This window comes from Sceloporus undulatus, chromosome 4, assembly GCF_019175285.1.
Source record: "Sceloporus undulatus isolate JIND9_A2432 ecotype Alabama chromosome 4, SceUnd_v1.1, whole genome shotgun sequence".
NCBI lineage: Eukaryota > Metazoa > Chordata > Lepidosauria > Squamata > Phrynosomatidae > Sceloporus > Sceloporus undulatus.
The window spans coordinates 135,956,996-135,973,926 of record NC_056525.1 but is presented as its reverse complement, the minus strand read 5'-3'; the positions used below and the strand labels follow the sequence as shown (position 1 = coordinate 135,973,926).

The 16,931-nt window shown below is 39.5% G+C and overlaps 1 protein-coding gene across 1 annotated transcript; it reads left to right on the top strand.

Moving 5' to 3' along the window:
* Positions 1 to 95: 95 nt before the first annotated feature.
* Positions 96 to 15,916, top strand: IK (IK cytokine). Its single transcript, XM_042466253.1, has 20 exons — positions 96 to 242; positions 825 to 891; positions 2,360 to 2,452; positions 3,280 to 3,339; positions 4,402 to 4,569; positions 4,652 to 4,766; positions 6,201 to 6,271; positions 6,371 to 6,417; positions 6,624 to 6,787; positions 6,886 to 6,994; positions 7,404 to 7,443; positions 8,058 to 8,271; positions 8,827 to 8,845; positions 10,350 to 10,428; positions 10,865 to 10,945; positions 13,176 to 13,233; positions 13,699 to 13,787; positions 14,014 to 14,122; positions 14,535 to 14,569; positions 15,598 to 15,916. Exons 1-20 carry the CDS (start codon positions 227 to 229, stop codon positions 15,623 to 15,625), a joined length of 1,662 nt encoding a protein of 553 aa, XP_042322187.1. The 5' UTR covers positions 96 to 226; the 3' UTR covers positions 15,626 to 15,916.
* Positions 15,917 to 16,931: the final 1,015 nt, after the last annotated feature.

The window sequence follows — 16,931 nt, the reverse complement described above, 5'->3', positions numbered from 1 at the left end:
ATGCAAAGTATCGAACGCGGTTAGGAATTAGGGGCCAATCCGAACACCGCTTCCGACGGGAGGCGGGGCTACAGGAAACGCCAGTCACCTCACTAAAAGTTTGAGGGCTCTGGTTTAAGGCCACGCCCCTTTTCTGCCGCGGTGTCTTGTGGGAAAAAGGAAGGCCTAGGCCGCAGTGTTGTTGTTTTGTTTCCCTTCTTCGGAACGGGAGCCGACAGGAGCCAAAATGCCGGAACGAGAGAGTGAGTGCGGCCCTTCTCTCCTTAGGAGAAATAACCCAGCTTGGCAGCGCTTTAACTCTCTTTCTGGCTCTTTGCTATGGAATTCTGGGAGTTGGAGTTTGTTGTGGGGCACGTAACGGTCTAAGATGCCCTAAGTATGCTCTCTGGCTTGTCAGTGTGAAATGTCTTGTGGGGCTACAGGGGTTGCAGAATGAGGAGGGCCTATGGGAGAAGTAGACCTATAAGGAATGTAGCCCTGGCCCTATGCAAGGGAAGTCTCCCAGAAAGCTGTCCTTGCTGTTGGGCTTCACTGCTGCCTCATCATGTGGCCCTAATGCATGCCTCAACACAAGCAGTATCCTGCTATGGTTTTGCATTGAGTGCAAGGGAAGGCTGGTAAACAGTATTCAGAGCAGTGAATGACAGGGTTGTTAGTGATCCCCTGTGTCCCCAGGACCACTGTTAGCTTCTCTCTCTTACTCTCTTGGATGTTCAGTTTCTCTTCAATCAATCCCTTAGTTGGGTCAGTGTTGTTCACACATGCCTGCGAGTGTGACATGCGTCTTGTGTTGGCTTGTCCTCATTTCTCTCTCTCCTTTCTAGGTGAGCCGTTTTCCAACCCTCTGGCCCCAGATGGCCATGAGATAGAGGATTCCCACTCATTCCACCAGTAAGTAGAGACGCTTTAATGTATTTCGAAGTAGGCAAAGTGTTTGGTATTTGACATTATAATTCATTTGCGTTTCCCCGCCTCTCCCAAAGGATCGAAGCGGGGTTACAGACTAGTAAAATCAATACATACAATGCAATGCAATACACTATAAAAACACAAAATGGTACGTCTATACAAACATCAGTAAAATACAACAATCCAACAGCATCCAACGTCCAGGGGTAAGACAGAATATCATTGTCGGCAGGCATATTGGTCATGTAGACATCGCTTGGCAAAAGAGTACGGTTTTCAATCTCTTTTTAAATGTTTCCAAAGAGGTCATTATAGCTTCCCAGGGCTCTGTGGAGCCATTCATCACGGAGAGCGTTCAGTTGTCCTCCTGATGAGAGGAATCCCAAACCCTCCCTCTCTCTTAGAGTTGGGGAAGAGGCACAAGTAATCATTGCTGTCATATTGAGCTGCAGAATCCCAGCACTCCTGCAGGGATGATCCCTGTCCTTCTCTCTTGCTCCAGACTTGGAGTTAGAGGTGGGCACTGCCCTTAACCTTACACTGTGGAAAGTCAGGGACAGAGGGTTCTGGTAGTCTCAACATTTGTCTCCAGTGAAAAACCATAGAGCACTATGCAAGGATTCATGAGTGGAGCTGAGAGAATTAAATGAACCAGTACACAGTTCATATTGGAGCAATGGTATGTCCTTCCGTGGCATTTTCATCTCTGTGGAGCAGTGCAAGAAAGCCACTCAGTTCAAGTTTCTTGAAGCAGTACCACAACTTTTTCAGTCCCATTACTAGTGGTATAGTATATGGATTTCATAAAATAACATTTTGATTTCCGTTACACATTACATCTTGTAGTACAGTGGACCCTTGTTATACGCTGGGGTTTGGTTCCAAGATCCCCCATGTATAACAAAATCTGTATATTAAATATAATGACATAGCAAAGTGGTGTCCCTTATAAAAAATGGAACATCAAGGTAAATTTATACTTTTTTGGAACATTTTCAAACCATGTATGCTTGAATCCGTGTATAAAAAATCTGTGTATAAGAAGGGACGACTGTACAGGGATGGACAGCTTAGGGGCGGGGAGTAATGGATTTTCATCTGCAGCCACTGTGAGCTGCATTGGAGCACATTGAGAGTAATGATAGTTCGTTTCTAGTTAGCATTTTCAGCTGAAATCCAGCCCTCAAAAACTCTTGAAATGTTCTGGAGAAGGTGGAAAAGGCAAACTACAATTCCATGCAGTTTTTCACAGTTTTAAGGCAACTCTTCCTAATTTGACAAAACTTAGGAGGCTTCATGGTTTTGGTAGGAAGCTTTGTTAACTATAAAATTGATGTTTGGGGAATCCCACACCACTAGCAGTTTGCACTTAACCAACCCTTGTTGTAGTATGTGTTGAATGCAAGAGTAAAGTGTTTCTTACAATCAAACCCTATTGTTTTTCTCATAGATCTAAGCTGACCAATGAAGACTTCCGGAAGCTTCTTATGACCCCAAGGGCAGCACCAACGTCTGCACCACCTTCTAAATCTCGCCATCATGAGTAAGCATGCATTTTCTGTAATTTTAAAAGAACACGATAGAACTCCTTTCCTCTACCAGTCCCCTAGATTTTGCATATTTATTTGATATCCGGTTCTAGCATGGTCTCATTTTATGTATACAGTTGGCCCTCCGTTTTCGCAGCGGATTGGTCCCCCCCCCCAGTGAAAACAGAGGCTCGCACATATTCAAGCCCCATAGACTTGAATGGGGCGCATGCCCGTGTGTTTGCTCTAGGTGTGCGGCCCATTAATAATAGCAGAGGTCACCCCTCTGTGAATTTTCAAGGTTGTGGATCTCAGATCTGCGAGTTAGGAACGGCGACTGTATAATCTATATGTACAAGAAAGTGCTGCATAGACAACCATTGTGGCTATTGAAGCTAATAAACTGAATTTGAAAAAGTAGTAATGCTTAGTGTTCATATGGTGCTTTAGAATGTTCACAGTATTTCATCTACATGATCAGAACAATTGTTACATCAATTAAATAAGATAGTATTACCTTGGTGTTTGAATTGAGGAGGCTGCGAGAGCACTGAATTGTCCACAACTACTTAGTGAGGTTATGACTGAGTCAAGACTTTAACTGAGATTTCACATATCACATAGCTTTTACAGTCTTGAAAAGGTTTTGTTCTGAAGACTTTCATAGCTACCTTTCACACCCCTTGATTGGGATTTCTTAAAAAGTATCAGTCAGTTTCATGAAGAATGATATCACCTAGTACAAAATCATTGTTAGTTCTTCCTTGAAACTTGGCTTTCTCTTGTATTGCATTTTAACAGCTGCTATTGTCATGAGTTTGGATTTTCTTGCCCTCTTTAGAATGCCAAGAGAGTACAATGAAGATGAAGATCCAGCTGCTCGTAGGAGGAAGAAGAAAAGGTAAGAGAGAGGGCTTTCCTGAAGAGCCAAGCTTTTCTTAACATGGAAGAAAATGTCCAATAAAAAGTTGTCTAGGAGATGCTGGCTGCTCTTTACAGGAAGGTTATTAACTTTGGTTATCCAGTCTTCGTGTGAAAAGCTACATGAAGACTCATGTATGCACTTTTTTGCTCTTCTTTTGAGGAAGGGCCATTATATGTGTTTGTGAATGTGGTGATGGGCATTTTCAGTCATACCTGAATATTCTTGTTTTCCTGGCTTAGGCTAGTTGTCTTTTATCCTGGTACTGAGTTTGCAGTTTTGTCTTTATTAATTATTCATCCAGAGATTGAAAGAGAACAATCCCTTTCGATCTTGCGAGATCCTTTGGGGTTTTTTTGCTATCATTGTACATGAAGTATTGGCAACATACTTATGGAATTTAAAGCCAATGCAGGTTACCACTGCCTCTGGATTGGTTGCTGAGTACATATGCTATTAAGGCCATTAAATATTGATGCCACAGATTGAACCAGTGGCCTTCTTCATGTAGAAGATATGCTTGATGCCCAGGTTGTGTTCCCTTACCATGTGATTCCTGTGTGTGCATGAGTTCCCTTTAGTTTTTGGCCACAATTCAAGATGGTGACCATTACCATCAGTGGGCTGTGTCTGGTGCCTGTCTCTCTTCCTAAGTACATATTCTTGATTCTGTCACTTAAGAATAAACCGTAAAGGTAAGTGGAGAGATGGTGACTGTGGATGTCCCTCCAGCTGAAGGCTTGTTAAGACTTAGACTAGAAAATTTTCCAGAAGCACTGTAAATTCTTCACATTCTTAGATTACATGGAGCTAGATGAAGCATTGTCTTGATTCGTGTGTTTAAGATGCGGGCAAATCAGATTATAAATATTCTGGGCCTTCTGGATGGACAAGGTAGGACAAGAACTGATGAATAGTGGAACTGATGTAACAGTTCCACAGAAATAGTGATGATTGATATATGTGTTAAGGGAAGTTGGAATTTTCATACAATATCATAACTTCTGTGTTTTAATAGTAACTAATTTTTTTTGATGCTAGCTATTATGCAAAGCTACGCCAGCAAGAGATTGAGCGAGAAAGAGAACTGGCTGAGAAATATAGGGATCGTGCCAAGGAGAGAAGAGATGGTGTCAACAAGGACTATGAGGAAACAGAGCTGATCAGCACAACTGCCAACTACAGGGCAGTGGGACCCACTGCAGAGGCGTGAGTACAGTCATAAAAGCTGCCTTTTTTGCTTAAGATACAATGAGACTTTGATTTGACAGTTTCTTTTTTGTTATATTAGAGATAAGTCAGCTGCAGAAAAGAGGCGACAGTTAATTCAGGAGTCCAAGTTCTTGGGTGGTGACATGGAACACACTCACTTGGTGAAGGGTCTGGATTTTGCTTTGCTGCAAAAGGTAAGTCAGATAATGCAGTAGCACAAAAGCAATCCACTTTAGGGAATATTTTCTCTATTTGTATGGACTAATATACTTGACTAATAAATAACACTTATATCTGAGTTACTATTACCTGTGGCACTGTTCCATCATAAGCTTGTAATATCAGTCTCTTTCAGATTTTATGGACCTGCAGAACCTGTTTGTAACTTGTTTGAAACAGGCAAAACATTAAAATTGTTGTTTAATCAAGAACACCGTGATAACAGGTTCAGTGCTTAATTCACCTTGATTTTTGATTAATTTCTGCTTGCTTTAAGAATGGATTTCTGCTTTACTTGTTTCTAAGGACGTATTTACACTGTAGAAATAAAGCAGTTTGATGCCATTTTAATGGCTGGGCTCCATCCTACAGAATCCTGGGATTTGTACTTTTGTCAGGTGCCAGCACTCTTTGGCAGAGAAGGCTAAAGACCTTGTAAAACTAAAAATCCCTGGATTCCATAGGATGGAGCTACAGCACTTAAAATGGTGTCAAACTGCATTACTTCTACAGTGTAAAAGCACCCTCGGAATATCTTTTAGCATTCTTTGATATTGTGCATTATTTACTAGAGACTTGGGCCCTGTAAAGACTGGCACTTTGTGTCAGTCTGGGGCCGGAATTAGGGTTTTGTAGGGCTGAGCATCCGCACGTGCCCAGCCCTACAATCGGCGCGCGGGCACCATGATTGCGTGCGTACGTCCATACATGGCACACAACGATGATGTCCGCATGATGCAGTGCCCAAATAGTGCCGAATTATTATTATTATTATTATTAACCTTTATTTATAAAGCGCTGTAAGTTTACACAGCGCTGTACATCAATTTTTTTTAGTCATTGTTGTGCGTGAGGGTGCCAGTGGCACATGGTACAAAAAGAACCTGCCAGGAGTGGGTTCTTTTTAGGCCTTGCAGAGGCCGCAGCGTTTGTTTGCTGCAGACTCCATCTGGGGCAGCAAGGGGTGGCGTCTCCACACCCCCCCCCCCAGTTATTAAAATTATATGGTTGTATATCTACGTGTAAGTTGACCACTTTGTACAGAACAAGTAAGCTGATGCTCACTCTGCCAATTTAGCTGCTGATCATGTTTTTCATATCATGAGGAAGGAAAGGATTTAGGAGCTTCCATTTTGTTCACAAAGACTGTTTATAGTTTGGCTTATCTGTGATGGTTTCTTATCTAGTTAGAATCTTACAAATTATTTTTAAAGTTTGGAGAATAATCTTTTTAACAGATGTGAAATATACTACCTTTTTAAACACATCTTTTATTTATTTTTTAATGAGAACTGTAGCAAGATTTTTCTTTTCTTTATTCGTATTCCTGTAATTGCCTTTCTGATTTGTTGGGACATTTTGCTCATTATGTCTTTAAGTGATCTTATGAAGAAAATCTCTTTTCTCAGGTCCGTGCTGAGATTGCCAGCAAAGAAAAGGAAGAAGAGGAACTAATGGAAAAGCCTCAGAAGGAAACGAAGTATGTTCCTTTCACAAGTAGAATTCTGATCTGTAAGTGTTTTGACTAAAGGAGGAAATAGCAGAGAATCTTATGTTTTTATGTTTCCTTTTTTTAAAGAAAAGATGAAGATCCAGAACACAAAATTGAATTCAAGACTCGTTTAGGTAAGACTATTCAAACGCTTGCTAATATGTGCAGCTAATCCAGGACCAGGTTGTGATAGTATGGTACATAACCAGAGGATGGAAGTAAGCATTCTTTGGATACTGTGGCTTTGGTTTTATGTGATTTGAAGAACTACTCATTAGAATACTAACTGAAATGTCCTACTGTCATTGGGTGCCTCTGTTTGAATCTATCTTCTTGCTAGGTCGCAACATATACCGGATGCTGTTCAAGGGTAAGGCATATGAGCGAAATGAGCTGTTCCTGCCGGGGAGAATGGCCTATGTGGTAGATCTTGATGATGAATATGCAGATACAGACATCCCTACAACCTTGATCAGAAGCAAAGCTGATTGCCCTACAATGGAGGTAACTATTCTGACTGCTTTTGTTGACTTAGCAGTTTTGTTAAATGTTATGCAAATAATAGGATCTAGCAGTGTTATTCTTTTGATTTTTCTTGTTAGGCTCAGACCACATTGACTACAAATGACATTGTCATCAGCAAACTGACCCAGATTCTTTCCTACTTAAGGCAAGGCACTCGCAACAAAAAGCTCAAAAAGAAAGACAAAGGTGAGCATGTGTTCAGGGTTGATGTAAACATAAATATTTTTCTTCCCCAAAAGCCCATTCCATAATTAAGTGCATCAAAAAGTAAAATTCCATGAAAATGTAGAAAAAATTTATAAGATTGTAATGAGGGGACACTTCTCCCTGTTGAGTTATAGGACATTATTTCAAGTCCTATTTAATTTCTTCATTTGAAAGACTGAAGAAAAGGCAGAGAGCTGTAAGAGCAAAGGGGGATAGGCCATTCTGAATTGTCAAGCATGTGTAGTTTTGTACATCATGATGTACAAGAACTACAAACATCTGCAGGAATTTGCATTGCTTTATAGTATTTCTTTTATCACCTAAGAGAACAAAAACAACATAACAAGGTTACAGAACTATGTCTCTGATTGCTCTATATTTTTTTAAGGAAAACTGGATGAGAAAAAACCACCAGAGGCAGATATGAAGTAAGTAAACTATATTCTTGGAGCAAATTATTTTCTAGAGATTTAGCTAGAGTGGTCTCATTACATTTGGGACTCTTTCCAAGATTCTGCTACCTTATTAGTTGGTCCTCTCCAAGATCTTGGAAAGAAATATATTTTGACTTATGGCTCTTTCAGAGTTTGTAGCTTGGTTTACCTTTTTTCAGAGTTCAGGAGTTACTTTTTGTTTTAGCAAGAATCACCCACCTCATTACTTGGTGCGAGGACAGTATTGGTGGTGAAACTGACAAAAGAATGGCCTGTTACAGACTGCCAAAATAAAGCTGCTTTGGGTCTCTTTGGAGGTATGCTATTTAAATGACACATGGGTCCTAAGAGTCCGGAGGTCGCGCCAAAGCCACACTCCATTCCTAAGCACTGGAGGGCAGCTTTGGTGCAGCTTCCGGATTCTTTGGATGCATGCATCATTTAAACAGCACACCTCCAAAGAGACCCGATGCAGCTTTATTTTGGCAGTCTGTAACAGGCCCATGATATATGTTGGTGAAGCTTTTAGGGAACATTGTAGAATTCTTTTATGTAATTCATGTATTTCCATCTACCGACTTTTAAACTTGTGTCTGTTTGACAAATAGTATTTTTGAGGACATTGGAGATTATGTGCCAACTGCGGCAAAGGTGCCTCGAGAGAAGGAGCGAGAGAGATATAGGGAACGTGACCGTGAGCGGGAACGAGAGAGAGACAGGGAGCATGAGCGAGATCGTGAACGAGATCGGGAGAGGGAACGTGAACGTGAGGAGGAGAAGAAGAGGCACAGCTACTTTGAGAAACCCAAACCTGATGATGAGGTAAGAAGAAAGTATCTTTAGCCTTGAAACTGTGGTACAGTCTTGTCATTGCTGCATAAATGGGAATTTCCAGGCATTGGGAGACCTACAACCATCCCCACTTTAGGCCCTCACTGTTCCACAACCATTCCCTTTAGGAGTGAAATTGGCCACTTTTGTTCACCTTCTGCTTTTCATAAAAAGAAGAAATACCCTCCACCCGCCACAACTAAAACAGCTTGGGAGGAAATTACTGTGGCTCAGATTCGCCAGTTGCATCCTCTAAAGTCTTCTAGGGCTGTAGTTGGCTAAAAAGTGGGAGAATTGTGAGGGCCACACTCACACATCCCTGGGGAGCCACGTTCTATTGGTGGCTGAGACCAAAGGGAATAGATTGACACTAAAAACATCTAGTGTATTTCAGCTTAAAGCTCTCCTTGCCAGTTACTAAGCCTTAAGGAGAACATTTCAGGTTTTTTTTTATAATGGGGAAAAAAACTACAAAAGCTGGGAAAGCGCCAATCTTTCTTGTTGGTCTTGTGGTAATGTGTTTTTCTTTCTTTTCCCTCTTTTTAGCCTGTTGACATTGATAAAGGTAAGTTCTGCTTCTATCGTTGATTTAAAATCCTAGTTGCAGCCAGCAGGACTCATTGCTAATCATATTGCCTAGAATTTAAACCAATTTGGGCATGAAATTATTTGACTAGCCCTGACTTGAAGATGAGGGTTCAGTATTTCTTAATTGATATATTAAGGTTTCTTAGGCTATACTTAGCACTTACTATTTTCAAAACTCTATGTTACACAGTTCTGATGTACCATATTATTAAATATTTCAGCCCATAGAGTAGGTGTGGCAGGCTTCAGTTTTATGGAATCACCTTTGCTTTTTTACTAGAAGCATCAACATTTGCCTGGGGAAAAAAGAAATATGCTCAAATGTAATATTATTTGAGCCCTAAAATTTTGTTTTAAGCAATAGAACTGAGTTGAGTATAATGTGTTCCATTTAGTGCTCATTTCAGCAGAGTAATTTAGGCAGAGCTTGGAGTCATTGCATATAATTAGTTATTTATATTTAATTACCTGTATCTTACTTAGTAACAAAAATGTTAGTTTACATAACAGTTGTAACTTACATTTAAAGTTACTTTTCTAGTTACCAGACTATTGCCTCACTGAATGGTGGCGGAGGAATATTACATGAGTCAAGCGCTGTCTTGTGCTTTGTTGTTAGCTGTTGAGGTGGACAGGAGGATAATGTATTTACCGTATGTACTCGTGTACAAGTCGACCTCATGTATAAGTCGAGGGAAGGTTTCATGGTCAAAATCCTTGGTTTGAAATGATCTGTGGATAAGTCTAGGGTAAAAATTAGGAGGCTATAAGGAAGGATGGAAAGGGGGAAATACCATTTCTGTCCCTCCTTCTCCGGACCTTTCCCATCCGATTCCTAGGTGCTGGAGGAGAGGTTTTAACATCGGATTGAGAAAGGAAGCAAGTGATTCTAAATGGAGAGTTTTTCCATGGGAAGCCAGGATTTCCAAAATGGACTGAGGCAGAAGCAAGTGGATTTAAGTGAAGAGTTTTTCCCATAGGAAGCCAGAGTTTGTAAAACGGACCAGAGAAAGAAGCAAGTGGATTTAAATGGGGAGTTTTCCCCATAGGAAGCCAGGGCTTGCAAAACAGACCAGAGAAAGAAGCAAGTGCATTTAAATGGGGAGTTTTTCTGATAGGAAATAAAGGCTTGCAAAACGGACTGGAGGGGAAAGGAATTGGTGTTCAATGGAGATTAGGGCATCAGGTTTGCTTGCTTTAGGACCTTTCTAAGCACTACTGATGTACAGACCCTTATATAAGTCTACCCAAAATTTTAGGGTCAATTTTGGGACATAAATTTCTCAACCTATAGATGAGTATATACAGTATACCACAGGCCAGTAGCTTATAGCACTGATATTTGAGTAATAAAGTTAAATTAAATTAATAATCATACAATATTTTTAAGTACCTGTTTTAGTCTTTTTTGCACAAGCGAGGAGAATTGCTTTTCAGTAAGAACAATGATGAATTTGTTTTTATATCTTCCTTGTTTCCAGGCCCTGGCTCAGCCAAAGAGTTAATTAAATCAATCAATGAGAAGTTTGCTGGTGCAGGTGGTTGGGACGGGACAGAATCATATCCTTTATATGCATGCACTAAGCCTGTGAGTTTGTATTGGGTGTATCAGCTGAACCAGTCTATTTGGTGAAGCTCTGGTTGTCTCCTCTTCAGAAGGAAAGCTTTCTCCCACTCTAGTTTCAGACCTTGATTTGAAGAAGATATTTGTTTTGCTTGTTGAGAAGGGTATACATACATACATACACACACTGAGAAGAGACATATTTTGTACTTGAAGGATATGGCCACCTGGGAGAGAAAGCTTCATCTTTTCCCTTCAAATGTATGAGCCATTAGCTAGTTAATAATGGCTTGTTAGTGGTTGAAGTTAACACAGTGTTCCTCTGCCACTCCATGTAAATGCATGCTGTCTAATTATTTTGAAAGAGCAGCCACTTTGGTTAGGTGGGTTTAGTTCCTAGTAACGTAATTTGTTTTCCTTAACATCTTGCACATTAAAAAAGGCCGAAGACAAAAAGCAACTGGGTGACTTCTTTGGAATGTCGAACAGCTATGCTGAATGCTACCCTGCAACGTAAGAGTGCAGTTTTGCTTATAATGGGTGGGTGAATGGGTAGGTTGTAGATCACTCAGAGCTGAATAATAATTTGCCTTAACCTGATTTTCAATGACCCATCCCTTTTAGGTGGTTGTGTGGAAACAGTTAGTAGCCACTGCCATTTTGAGTAATAGTCATATTGTACAGAACAAAAGTAGACTCCATATAATTTAATTTACAAGTCTGATTTACAGCCACCTTTGATTAACAAGAAGTCTTGTTTGGTGTGTGATATTTCCTCTTGTACATCTCTGGAGAATATTTCAATTTCTTCTGCTTTTGTCTCAGTGCTTGGAGCATAACTTGAACTATGAATATATTAATGGGTTTTTCTTGAAATCTTACTTTGCATTATCTCCTTTGACTGATTTTGCTACATCACTTCTCACTTTTAATGCCATTCCATTTCTCCTTAGATTTTCATTTCTTGAGTAAAACACAGTGTGTAATAGTCTAACTCAAAGTGTTCCATTTCTGTCCACTTCAGCTCACTCACGCAAAGTATTTAAACTTTTATACATTCCATTTCTTGTTTTGCTATGTTTAGCTTCCCATGATTCATTTTCACATTCTGGGTTCCTATAAAATGTGTTGTGCAGCTTCAGACTTTCCTTTCACCGCTGAGCATGTCAAGAGTTGAATGTACTTTCAGCTTGAGTCCTGCTGCTTTGTTAGCCACAGTGTACTCATGTCCTCTACTGAACCCCAGTAGATTGTTGATTGCCTTGCTGCTGGGACTCTTCATCTATCCTTGTATAATTTTTGATTGTCTTATCATAAAGTGTGGTAAAATACATTCAGATCGGATTTAGTGTGCATTCTTCACAGTACTAACAAGTATAAGGTATGGTGCCACTACCATTGTCTGTGAGAGATCCTCTGCCAGTATCACACACACACTGCTGTTGCCCTATAGTTGTTTGACCCATTTAGTTAGCTCCTCAGCAAAAAGCCTGTGTCTGACATGGGAGAGTCTTAACTGTTACTATCAGCATAGCCTCTTGCCTCATAGGAGCATGCAGTTGCACCAGTAAACAAAGGTAGTGCCATGGTGGGATAGCTTTCCTTCTGCTGATCTAAAGCAAGAAGATTATCTGCATTAATCAAATTGTTATTCACTTGTGTTTGAATTTTGGATTAGGGAAGCATGCTGGAATTATTGGATTACAAATATCAGTTTTCCAGTCTTCTAGGCTTAACCTGACAGATTGAAAATATAGAATTAGCAGAGGTTTTGGCTTGCTCTTCAACTGGAGCATAAATTGCAGATCAAGGAACATTTATTTCAGCAATGCTCCTTAGCTTACAACAAAAATAAGTGTTAAATAGCTTCTGAAATGCTTGCTATACACATAACATAACAAAGTAGATGCTTACCTTTCTGTTGTTACTTCAGAGTCTATTGTTTTTACCAAAAGGCCTCCTAGTAGGCTGAAAACATTGAACTGTAGCATCTGAATGATTGAAATAAAGCTGTATATGATTATTCACCTAGCTCAAGACAAGTAAACATTCCTATAGCATAGAAAACATTATCTAGATTTGAACCCTCCTAGTTTAAAGAAATGCAAGTAGGCTTAGTAGTGGTCTTGTGGACTTTAAAAGTTTGTTTGAAGGAGTTTACTTTCTTGGTTCTAGTACAGAAAACTCATACATTGGTTTACCAAAGATATTCTTCTGCCATATATTATAGATATAGAACATAGTCAGAGGAAGTCTTCACTTGCCCCAGCAAGTCTTGTTTTAGCAGAAGATTGTAGTAGCAGGGAGGGAAGTTAAATTTGCCTTTTTGAGTTTCCAGTGGCAGTTTGAACTCCTCATTATATACTGGCTAATAGCCTCATTTGGGGCCCTATATTCACAATGTAATATGGATTAAGTGTATCCTCATTATATCCAGATTACCTTTATGCATTATACTGCCCTTGATGTCTTCCATAGTGGTCTAAAAATATCAAAGATTTGGAGTTGTTTTGGGAAGTTCCGCTGAAATCCCTCAGTTGTTCTTTATGGTGTCTTTATGAACAGTTCTTCTTCCTTGTGTATTCTTATCATTACTATCATTATTTATCATTACTTGATACTAAATCAACTTGTAGTATTTGTGATTAGATAAGCCTACTGTCAGTGGTGGCTGCCTGTATTCTGCTGCCTCCAGAACTGGGGTAGAAGAATGAGAGCTCTCAAGTGTTTGTTTTCTTTCTAGAATGGATGACATGGCTGTGGATAGTGATGAAGAAGTAGACTATAGCAAAATGGATCAGGTATATTTTCAATTGTTTACAGCTTCAACATAACCATTTTTACTGTGGGAAAATATTTCCTTGGCATGATTCCTCTAGTTTCTCAGAGTATATAGATCCTGGGTCATTGGAGAGATCTTATTGCTCCCAGTTCCCACTGGAATCTTGGCCTGGTTTGCATCAATATGAGGTGACAGAATGATAGCTTGTGGCTATCAGCCTCACTTCAGACTGCATGTATGGGACTGACATTTTTTAAAGACCCTCTCAACTTTAAAATTAAAAATAAAATAAAAAGAATATTAAGAGCAAACCTTTCTGTTTCACATGATGAGTTTTATTACTTGCAGATAAATTTGGATGTTCAATTATTCAGTAGAGGTAATGAGCATTAAAACACAGAAGATTTGCAGTCTAGAGTGTTTAGTTCATACCATTTTAATGCATCAGTACACCAAGCTTTTCCCTGTTCTTTTTCTCCTCAAGGGAAACAAAAAAGGACCACTTGGTCGTTGGGACTTTGACACACAAGAAGAATACAGCGAATATATGAATAACAAAGAGGCTTTGCCCAAGTGAGTGTGTAGCTTGTCCTGAAAGTGTGTGTGTCTTTGCCAGCTGGTTTATGGTGTGACTTGTATTACAATCCATTATGGTTGGGGACCCACCCAGATTATCTGCCTGCCCTGCTATACCAGAGCTGAGTGCACAGATCTTAACTGTGAGAGAGCATCCAGCTCCTCTCTGCCCAAATGTAAAGGTACAGTTTCCCCATCTACATTTCTGTTTGTATTATCCTAGAGCGGCATTTCAGTATGGAATCAAGATGTCTGAAGGCCGTAAGACACGCCGTTTCAAGGAGACCAATGATAAGGCTGAATTGGATCGCCAGTGGAAGAAGATCAGTGCAGTGAGTTTCCTGAACATAACTATTCTTCAGTTATAACCCCGTGATCCTCTAAGGATTGCAATTTTCTCTGGAACTTTCCACAGATATTTTCTAGAGTTATTTTGGGGGTATTTAAAGGAGAATACACAAACCAATTGCTTAGCATTTCTGTACAACCCTAAAGGAGTCTGAATTAGTCTTGGACATTCTCAGATTGAACCATATGCCAATCAGGACTCCAGTTCTGAAATAGCCAAGAAAGACTCTGTTTTCCATCTGGAAATGGAATGGATTGAATGCTGACCAAACGTGGCAGAAAGCCAATTGGTCTATTCAGTCTGTGCAGTTTGCATACTCCTTTATTGAAGGTAAATGCTATCCTAACACAGGAAATTGTTATATCTACAATATAGTAATTGTACTTTCTCTGCAGATAATTGAGAAAAGGAAGAAGATGGAGGCTGATGGGTTAGTAGAATTGCTTTTACTTGAGAAGTTGTTGTTTGAAAGATGCCTTTGAGTCTGTTCTTTGCAGTGTGCATGTTCTTGTGTGTCTTCAAAACCATGCAGCTAGACATTTTTATCATTTCATAATTGGAGGATGAGTTCAAGTCGAAAAATACTGCCATCCTATATTCAATTTCTTTTTCTGTCTGGTAAGCAGTTTGTCACATGGCAGCTTAAATCTTTGAATGTATAGATGTATAGTTGACTATACACCAATGAACAGTTAAAGCAATATTAGGGAGTTTCTTTACAATACAGATACAGCTAAATTAGGATTTACTTTTATTCCATCTGCTTTCAACATTCAAAACATTTTAGGTACCTGCCTTACACACTTTAGCCCAAAGTACTTGTTCCTAGTTTGTTTCCTATCTACAGGCTTTTTACTGGCAATATGTGAGTCTTGCTGGAAGCTGTGATTCCCATTTAATTTGTATATTCAAGCTTCAGTTTGTCAGTCTAGTATAAAGACTGTTGTTTACACCAGGTCCTTTAATTTTTATACCATGGTGGCATGTGGATTCTAGCAAATGTATTCTCTACTCAAATTGTTAGTCAAAATAAAATATTTGTGTCTTGGCATTTACCAAGAAAACTCTTGCTGACTTAAATTGCTAAAATCTCACATGCAACCAGTTTCATTGACTCCATGAAGTTTTTATCTGAATAGAAAATACTTAGGAACACTTCAAGCTACTATCTTTGAGAGTAAACATTGCCATATTTTATTCTCTTGGCTTCTTCACGTAACTCTAAAAACGTATATATGAAACACTATTGCACATATTCTGTGCTTCTAGCATTGGCAGACATATTTGCCTTTAAGTGAATGTCACTATCTGTGATTTGTGAGTGCAACTCAGAGAGTTAAAAACAGTGTTTATGTTTGTCTGACTTTGAAGAGATCTTAGCATTCTTTGCCCCCTGTATTTTGTGTTCTCTAATGTGCTCGTCCATATATTGTGTCTCATACATTTCTCTAATTTCAGGGTTGAGGTGAAGAGACCAAAATATTGAACCTTCTTGAGCTCCTAGTCCCTTTGGCTACATCTCTATGCTGGGATACAACTTTGATGGAGGATCACAGTAGCCCTTTCCGCTCTGGTGCAAAGCCCACATGATTCCTGAGCTCAGGATAGTGCAGGGCCTTGAGTGTGTAAACACAAGAAAGAATTCCTGATTCTTCTGAAGAACCTTACTGGCTGTCTTCCTCGTCTTGTACTGTGTGCAGCAGTGCTTCCATAGGAGCCTGCACTTTAGATTTTGTGCCTGGTAATTCTTGTACATGTAATAAAACCTGCACAAATATTTGTCAGATTCTTTGTTCTGTTCTTTGGTAAAGGGTAGTGCATGTAAACTACCATGCATGGTGGAAATGGAGAGTATGGCCTGTTACAGACTGCCAAAATAAAGCTGCTTCGGGTCTCTTTGGAGGTATGCTATTTAAATGATGCATGGGTCCTAAGAGTCCAGAGGTCGCACCAAAGCCACACTCCATTCCTAAGCACTGGAGTGCAGCTTTGGTGCAGCTTCTGGATTCTTAGGATGCATGCAGCATTTAAACAGCATATTTCCAAAGAAACCTGAAGCAGCTTTATTTTGGCAGTCTGTAACAGGCCTATGTTTGTTTTTGGAAAGAAATTAGTTTTTCATGCTGTCTTGTTTGAGCCAATAGCTAAACTTTAATTGGTCCCGCAATTACCAGATTCTGCCTTTCAGGATAAAATCATCCTATTCTATGTTAAAATATCAACAATATATATGTATCAACAACAAAATAACAAGGGTTTTAACAACAGAAACAGCTGCTACCAACATAAAAACTACTAGGTAAAAACAAAATGGAACAAGAAAAGTAAAAATGGAAGTGGCAATTCCAAATATGTGAGGCCCAGGTATGCATCAGTCTGATAGTTCTCAATTATGCGCCTGAAAGTAGGACTTCTGAAGGCCTTATATAACTTTATACTTGGGATTCTTTAATAATAATATTTATTTGTATACTGCCTTTCCAATAAGATCAAAGCAGTTAGCGTGAGTTTATTAGAACTGTTTTTGCAGAAGATTCTTTCTGATTATTCCATGCAAGTGTCTGGGTATAAACAATTAAGGGAAACAATTGATAGCACTGGTTCAGTACGATTGTCATTTACCTTACAAATCCTGTTGCTAGTCCTTAGTGAAATAATCTCAAGATTCCTGCTCTAGTTTAGTCTGCATTGTGGTAATACAAACATTGGTGGAAACCTATTGGTCCTTCCAAGTTAGAGCCAACACCCAGGTAAATCCGCCTGATTCAGTCTAGTTGGGAGTAATAGGACTG